The sequence below is a fragment of the Oryctolagus cuniculus genome, chromosome 7 (genome assembly GCF_964237555.1).
Source record: "Oryctolagus cuniculus chromosome 7, mOryCun1.1, whole genome shotgun sequence".
NCBI lineage: Eukaryota > Metazoa > Chordata > Mammalia > Lagomorpha > Leporidae > Oryctolagus > Oryctolagus cuniculus.
Genome location: NC_091438.1, coordinates 70,658,046 through 70,666,799, shown reverse-complemented (window position 1 = coordinate 70,666,799; position 8,754 = coordinate 70,658,046). Strand labels below are relative to the sequence as shown.

Below are 8,754 nucleotides of genomic sequence, written 5' to 3'. Positions count from 1 at the left end.
GGATTCTCTGACTGAGGGTTCTACTCCCAGCTGAAATTGTTCTGGGAGTGAGATGGAGGAGGAGGCTGGACATGTGACTCCTTCTCATGAAGACGCCTGTGCCTCACCTTGCCTTGTGACCTGGGGCATAGCTTGATGGGTGGCTGTTATCACGTCAGACAGCTGGCTTCACTACTTATTAGCTATGTGGCAAAATTACCTCTTGGAACCTCTTTCCTCATTTTTAAAATAGGGATCATTACCCTTATCTCTCAGCACCTTGTAGGATAAATAGGATGTAGTGCATTTGCCTATGGAGAGCACTTAACAAATAGTAGCTATTATTATGACTAGGATCAAAAATGCAAAGGAAATTAAACCATATGTTCAATGTTTGGGTTGTCCTCCTAATCTCATCAGCTGAATGAATGTTATGAAAGGGCTTGATAGCTCCCAAACACGTAATAATGAGGTGGATGGTAATTAGGGCTTACTACATCCAAATTTAATTAAAGAACTGGTGAGGAAAAGAAAACAAAGTCAATCGGAAAGCTTCCCGGCTCTGCTCGGTCTGAAAGTTCCACCGGGCTTGACTGCCCTTCTCCAAAGGGCAAGGAAGTCCACACAGGTCCAGGCTGCAGGCCATCACAGATGGCCTCACCACACCTCCCAAAGCTTGCCCCTTTCCTCTTGCACAACTAGTGAGGGCAAAATGGGCACTTTCCTGAATCCAAGAGTGTCATTTCTGAACAAGGTCCAAGAAAGAGCTGCTATCCATCAAAAGCCAAGTCAAGCAATCAAGAGTGCAATGTGGTGCTGAGACCACACTGTACAAAGCCCTGGTGAGCCAACTTCTCCAAATGGTCACGGTAGCACCTGGGATTTCTCTGTTAACTAGAGCTTTCCAAAGTTTGCAACCAGCTGCAGGGGCGAGGGGCGTGGAGGGGAGAAAGGGGAGGGCAGCCGAAGGTAAATTTACCACTATAAGAAGTTCTAAACTATAGAATTTCTGTTACTGTGTAAAGTCGATCAGAGGGAGAGAGGCAAACCAGCGACTTGCCATTTCTGCCCCATCCAGGTGAGGCTCTGTCTGTGAACTCTGGAGCCAGAGTGCAGGATGACTAATCCATACACACGCGGAGACCCCTACACACGGGCCCCGGCCACAGCAGAGGCTGATTGAAACCTCTTCACCTTGGTTCCCTGTGCCCCTCCTGGGAAAGACTGGCTTGGGTAAGGAACAGTTAATAAGAGAATGCGCCTTGCTAACTGTGCACATTATAACAAAGAGCTGGCAGCTCTTGAAGGAAAAGGGCTTGTGCCGCTGCCGTTCAAACTTGTCAGTCAACTCGTGCCAGCAGCCTCAGCGTCTGCCTCCCCAGCACACCCTCATTACATGTGTCTGTCTGGCCTGATCCGTGCATCTGCTCAGAGACGCTCCTGACAAGTCGAGAATTTCTCCCTTTCTCCACGCGTGAAAAGAGTGGATTTCTCCCTGCCTCTCTTCCGTCACCCCTGCTCCTCTCCCCAAGGAGGCTTCTTGATTTATGGTAGCTTTGGACGTCCTTCAGCGTCTGCCTGCCCTTGACTTTCAGAATGGAAGAAGCTGAGCTGGTGAAGGGACGACTCCAGGCCATCACAGTAAGTCTGCCTACAGTTATAACTCATTACGGTGGTTGCTTAGAGGAACGGCAGGCAGACCGGCAGACCGCTGCGAACCGGCCCTGCCGCTGAGCCCCTGAGAGAGGAAAACCAGCACTTGTCAGCCTTCACGGTCACGTCTCTGCTTCTCTTAACCCTTGTGACACTTTGCAGCTCTTGGGTGTTGGAATCTGAGTGCCCAGCAAATGTAGTGATTTTCACAGGCTGTGCCTGCGTTTCCAGAGCAATCAAATCTTCTGAGGCAGTTTGGTTCACGATCATTCACCTTTTGGGTTCCTATAGAAATGAGTTTTTCCTTCAGCTTCAAACAGCAGATCAGAACTATAACCAGCATGTCCTCAGCTTGGAAACTTTTTTTTTTAAAGCATTGAATGTGTCACAAAGTTAGAATTTTCTAAAGGGGGAGAAAAACAATAAAACAAACCCCCTGAAACTTTTTACTTGTAAACTGCTAGTATCTTCCAGACAGCCTAACAATATTAAAATGAATGTTGGTATGCTTAAGCTCAGCGTAAAATAAGAGAAAACTAAGTAAACGCATGTACCAGATTAATTCTCAGCTATCAGTTTCCAAGAGTGTCACAAACTGAGTAAGACCCTGACAGAGAGGAATGCCATGCAAGCGATGGATTTAGAAAATGTTTTCTTAATACCAGGAAAGAAAATGATGAATTTTTTCTAATATTTGTTCTGGGAAAGAATCAAAGCAAGATAGGAATTACTTTTCTTAAATGATCCATCTTTTTTTTTAATTTTATAAAAAGCTGTATTTGGCATCAACTTGGAACTTCATGGCAGAATATTTATTATTAGCTATAACTTTTGATACAATTTTTAGTAGAAAAAAATCTCTGAAAATCCACGTTGCAATTTCTCAGTTTTCTCTACCACTAAAGTGAGATGTCAGGAAGAAATGACAAGTCGAATACTTTTTGAAAACCGAATTTAATCAGAGTGAGTGGAAGTATATTCGTCTTTGCTCTTCAGATTCTGATAGTATGACTAATGATTCTAATCCCCATTTAGAATTTCTATTAAATAAATATAATGTCTCAGTTCCATCCAGAGAGAATTCAGTTAAGTTGAAATGTTTTCTTAGCCAGTGGCAGGGAACCAGAAGCCTATTGATAAGATTGGCAGTTTTATGGTAAGGCAATGCTTTTTTTAAATGCTTCACTTCTAATTATTGCGTTTTCCTTTCTTCAGTGAACCTTGGTCTAGATTGTTTGTTCTGTTCTTTTTTGATGTTAAACTCCACCAGCATTTCAGCTGTCCTACTTTAAAGGACAGGAACTGGGCCCTGCTCTATTGTTTTTGGCCTGGCCTTTTACATTACAGCTGTTGTCTAAAGGTTACTTTATTAGATTGTGTGAGTTCTGTGGTCACAACTCTTTCTCTGGTGCCGCTGTCTCCTAATTAACTCAGTGAAATCATGCATCCGATGAAACATGCAAACAGAGCCTTGTTCCCCGTTTTCCTTTTGGGGTTGGGACACTCTCTTACCTAAGTCCTTGTTACCTCCAGAGCACCTTGTAACTCTTACTGCAGCAGCACATGTTCCAAAGTTATGGCTGTGAACAGGTGTTCAGGGGAACTAGAAATGTTCACTGAGTTCCCAAAACAAGCAGAGACAGAATGACGGTTGTAATGTCTTAAAAGCAGCCGTGAGAGATAAGGTGGTTCTTGAATATACAGATGGTGCTTTTTTAATGATAAAGAAGAAAACTGCTTTTCCCATTGTTCCATTGGTGTGAACACGCCCCCCCCCATCAGAAGAAATTAAGCAAATCTCCAAAGAACATAATGTTAACTCTAGCCTAGAAGTAATACACTTGCATGAAGTTGTAGGGAAAAAATGGAAAAGGTTTATGGGAATGAATTTCCACTAGCCCACACCTCACCAGGCTAAATCCAGTCACATTTGTCACCACCAGAGGGAAAATGGAGCAGTGATGTGTCCATGGAAACAACACATCCACCCTCCTCCCTCCTGAGCACCCTGGGAAATGCCAGCTTTCTCCACCCTTGCCTTACCCAGGAAGCTGCCTCAGCTACTCTCTGTTCCCTTGGGAAAGTGACAAACACATCATCTCCAGTCTTACAGGGACTACTTCATTTTTTGGAAGCTCTTGAAATCTTCAGAATATCTAACTATACTAAAAACGCAAAGACAAGCTTCTCATTTTACTTTCCTCCTATTTTCCTACTCTGAAATAATTTTCAAATACTTGAAGAACAAATCAGAAGGCAACTGCCTAACGTTGCAAACACAGCAACTCCCAGACTTCACTTTGGAAACAAAAAACTTTTACACTTGCCAACCTATTTGACTTCTATATTAAAATGTAATCCCTCAATTCCTGGTTGAGAAATAAAATAATTTTTGCTATTGTATTTTTTCTACCTAGTCTAAGTGTCTAAAAAATAATGATCTCCACTGCAACAAACTGAAAAAAATAAATATACATGCCTACAATGTTACAGAACTAAGTGCACATCTTCCTTTTCTTTAAAAAAAAAAAGATGAAAAATATATTAAGTAGATGGGATGTGGCACATAGGCTCTCAAATTGAAAGCTGACTCACTGTGATGGTGCCATTCATTTCTCCTAGCAGCAAACTAAATTTTCATTTACTCATAAGTCTGCTCAAAGGCTTACAGAGGATAAAGGCAAAATTATGAGCATACACAAAGACATTTTTTAAATGTGCTATTTAGAGTGTACTAAATAGAGATTCTAATTAATGTAATTATTTACTTCCATGACTTATACCAATTCTTCCTTTAACAAACTAAAGATCAAAGTATCCCTGTATCAGAGAGTTCCATTTTCAAAAATAATACAAAAAGCTGCTGCAAACCGATTAAACCTTTTTGAAGATTTATTATATTTATTTGAGAGGTCGAGTTACAGAGAAAGGAAGAGATAGAAATCTTCCATCCACTAGATCCCTCCTCAAATGGCCACAACGGCCAGAGCTGGGCCAGGCTAAAGCCAGGAGTCAAGAGTTTCACTGGGGTCTCCCACATGAGTGCAGGGACCCAAGGACTTGGGCTATCTTCCACTGCTTTCCTAGGCCATTAGCAGAGAGCTGGATCAGAAGTGGAGTAGTAGGGTCTCGAACTGGTGTCCATATGAGATACCTGCACTTCAGGCATCAGCTTAACCTGTTACATCAACGACGCCGGGCCCCATAAAACTGATAAAATAGTATGTTTTATCTTTTAAAGTCTGTTTGTACTCTTGTCACATTAGTTCATATTTTAACAAACAGCTGATTTTTACACAGAAGGAGCTGTTGAAGTAGAGTAATAATTTGGAATTCACTTGTGACATTACTGGGACTGATGATCCCACTGTCTCCAGGTGGGTGAGAAGGAACACTGGATGTGTCACTGAGAGTGATCCCTGTGGAGTTCCTCTCTGCAGACGAGCTGGTTCAACACGGAGAAGTAGGAAAGGCCCAGGTAGATCCCCAAAAATAGAAAGATCCCCTGGGCCTGAGTAACATTCTATGCACTTTCGCCATCCTCCTCTATTCTTATCTCCATTGCTAACGAACAGGGGGATGCTCAACCTGGAAACCTCCGTGATCTTAAAGTGTCCAGAGATCATAGACACACAAAAGCAGTGCTGTTTGAGGAGCGAGCTCAGAATAATTCCAAGAACCAGAATCAGTTCTCAGAGAACACAGCCCACTGAGAAGAAAGGTCAGAAGAAAGCTGATGCTTCTATTTCCGACAGAGCTTACCTCTAACGGTCAGGACTGTGTGTCATCAATTCATTCTACCCTGCCTTTCTTTAATTAATGTACTCAGCCTTAGGCATTTTTAAAATTTATTTATTGCTGGTGCCGCAGCTCAATAGGCTAATCCTCTACCTAGCAGCGCTGGCACACCGGGTTCTAGTCCCAGTCGGGGCACCGGATTCTGTCCTGGTTGCCCCTCTTCCAGGCCAGCTCTCTGCTGTGGCCCGGGAAGGCAGTGGAGGATGGCCCAAGTGCTTGGGCCCTGCACCCCATGGGAGACCAGGAGAAGCACCGGGCTCCTGGCTTCGGATCAGCGCGGTGCGCCAGCCACAGCGCACCGCCTGCGGCGGCCATTGGAGGGTGAACCAACGGCAAAGGAAGACCTTTCTCTCTGTCTTTCTCTCTCTCTCACTGTCCACTCTGCCTGTAAAAAATAAATAAATAAATAAATAAACAAAATTTATTTATTTGCTTGAAAGACAAAGTTGCAGAGAGGAAAAGACAGAGACATCTTCCATCCACTGGTCCACCAGCCCTCCCAAATAGCAGCAAAGGCCAGGACTGGGCCAGTTTGAAACCCAAAAGCTGGCACTCCATCCAGGTCTCCCACATGGGTGGAAGGGGCCAAAGCACGTGGATCATCTTTTGCTTCTTTCTCAGGCACATTAGCAAGGAGCTGAATCAGAAGTGGAGCAGCCAGGACTCCAACCAGCACTCATAGGGTAAGCCAGAGTCACAGGTGGCAGCTTAACCTGCTGCCCCCAGAATGCCAGCTCCCACAAGCTTTATGCATTTACATGAAAAGGAATGAAACAATGGAAAATCAGGAATGTAGGCTTTAGGGACAGTTGCTGTCGCTCCCCCTCTTCGTGGAGGAACGACACAGGACCCTGCGCTGTTCTTTCGTCTGCTCGGCCCTCCCCGGGTTTGCTGCTGGTTCTTCCCGGGTTGGCTACTATCCCTTCCACCTCCGTGGAAGGGCAGTTCCCCCTGGCCACATTCCCCACTTCCGCAGGGGAGCGGCACACCGCCGGCCGGCTCTCTCGGGGGCTGCACAGCTGTTCCCCTTAGATGTTCCCCATAGATGTTCCTGGTGCATGCCGTCTCTCTCCTCCTTTATAGTCCTCCTCCGCCAATCCCAACTCGGCTGAGTACGCTGCTCTCCAATCAGGAGCAAGTCCTACAGTTAATTGGTTGAACTGGAGGCAGCTGTGCGGAAGCTGTTTACTTCTCTCCCAGCGCCATATTGTGGGAGAGCAGATGCATAGAATAAGTCCTAATTCGAGTAACTTAGTCTAGTCCGGATTGCTCCCCACAGTTGCAGTTTTAAGTAGAGTAGTCAGGGTAGGCTGCAAGGAGAAGGTGACGTTTGAATGCACCCATGAACGAGGCGAGCTCTGTCAAACGTTAGACAACGGCAGTAATCACAAGCGCAAGCACCTGCCTAGAACGGCCTCTGGAGAGGAGCCATAGAAAGTCCTGACGCTGGAATCTGAGCAACAGAGCCAGGTTTGCCAGCCAAAGCTGCTCATGACGCAGAACCATAATGAGCTCTCACATTGCCTCGGATCCACTCCCTATTTCTTTGCACTCCCAAAGAATATTTTATTGACTTGTAACTGTAGGAATTTAGTAGGCAGGAATTTCTTTACATAAAACAGAAGTCTTTGAGAAGTACAAAGACCGATATTAAAACATAACACAAACACAGATGGGTTCCAGTTATTTCTTTAGCACATGTTCCCAGTCACTGGGCATTTGCCACTTCCTTTCTGTTTTGCCAATATCTGGGATTTCCGAACAATCAATAAGACAATTAATAACTGAAAAGCAGTGACATAATTTGTGGGGACTGGTACTCAACAGAAATGTGGAGATCCTCATTCAAACAGTATTCAAAGCTTCAAGATGGTGACATCAGAGCATTTGGCTAAGTGCTGGGCCCTTCTAAGCATGATCCCCTCTCTGCCTCCCAGGTGACGTGCCCAGGAAGCCAGCCCTGCTTCCATATTCCAGGCCAGCGATATGTACTGCTCTCTATTCAGTCTACCTGCACAAATGAGAGTGTGAAAACAGCACGCTAGTCAGGATCTTGACCAAATGTATACTTTAATGTGTGTTTGCATCACTGTAGTATTTAGAGTTCTGTGCACTTCTTAAAGTGCTAGTGCCTAGGGGCCAGCGCTGTGGTGCAGTAGGATAAGCTTCCACCTGTGGTGCCAGCATCCCTATAGGCTCCAGCTCATGTCCTGGTTGTCCTCGTTCGATCCAGCTCTCTGCTATGGCCTGGAAAAACAGTGAAAGATGGCCCAAGTCCTCGGGCCTCTGCACCAGCGTGGGAGACCTGCAGGAAGCTCCTGGCTGCTGGCTTCGGACTGGCCCTGCTCTGGCCGTTGTGGCTATCTGGGGAGTGAACCAGCAGATGGAAGACCTCTCTCTCTCTCTCTCTCTCTCTCTCTCTCTCTCCTTCAAATAAATACAATTAAATCTTAAAAACAAAGTGTTAGTGTCTAAAAAACACATAATGCACCATTGTTAGCCAACATACCTCGTGGTTAAGACTTAATTACAGGAACAGCTTCCAAATTGTCATGAGCATAAAGACAACAACATGAAGATGGTACAAGATGGAGCGTTCAATTCAATACAAAGCAACCCAGTGCCAGAAGAGTCACACAACTAAGGTTCCATACAATTTTCCACAGTGCTACACCAAGATTACATGTTTCTTCCAGCAAGCAAAAGGGTTCTTCAAACAAATGTGCCACGCCACCTTTCTTTGCCAAACATAATAGCCCACCCATAAAGGAGATCATGTGATGAGGAGTAATAATTTGATAGCTCATTAAGGAAACTGTTTTTTGATAACAGGGAAAGGTTTTTCCAGTGTGCTTGACAGTGATAATGCTACTTTGTTCTCTCCTCTACTGACAAGGGTTCCTGTAAACTTTTTTGAGCATTACTGAATGCTCAAAAGGAAAAAATACTACTTCTTTAGAAAGCTGTGGTCAGAGCAAATTAGGGTGTAAGCAGCTATGTGTAATGGAGTCTAAACAAATGCAGCCTCAAGCTGTGCTAAAACTGAAGCAGGACTCCTACTTCCCAGTCTCCAGTCTCAAGCTGCCTCACTTCTCTGAAAATAAAATAAGAATTTTAATTTCTTTAAATGGTAGTCATGTCATTTGGGGAAGAGTCTCCATGAAAATTAACTGCCTTAAGTTCCCTTGGGGCTGGCACTGTGGCATAGTGGGTTAAGCCTCCAGCACTTGCTTCCCATGTGGGCACTGGTTCGAGTCCCAGCTGTTCCACTTCTGATACAGCTCTGGGGAAAAGTGGCTTGGGAAAACAGTGGAAGATGTCCCA

General features: G+C 44.7%; 1 protein-coding gene across 3 annotated transcripts in view; it reads left to right on the top strand.

Moving 5' to 3' along the window:
* The first annotated feature begins 570 nt into the window (after positions 1 to 570).
* Positions 571 to 8,754, top strand: part of PALMD (palmdelphin) — a 70,223-nt gene continuing 62,039 nt past the window's right edge. Inside the window, exons 1-2 of one of the 3 annotated variants that reach the window (XM_070077994.1) lie at positions 571 to 821; positions 1,058 to 1,620. In XM_070077994.1, coding sequence (XP_069934095.1) covers positions 1,576 to 1,620 — 45 coding nt within the window. In that variant the 5' untranslated portion in view covers positions 571 to 821; positions 1,058 to 1,575. Of the gene's footprint in view, positions 1,621 to 6,051; positions 6,114 to 8,754 lie in introns of all 3 variants that reach the window. The other 2 variants (XM_070077995.1, XM_008264830.4) reach the window with 2 other exon arrangements.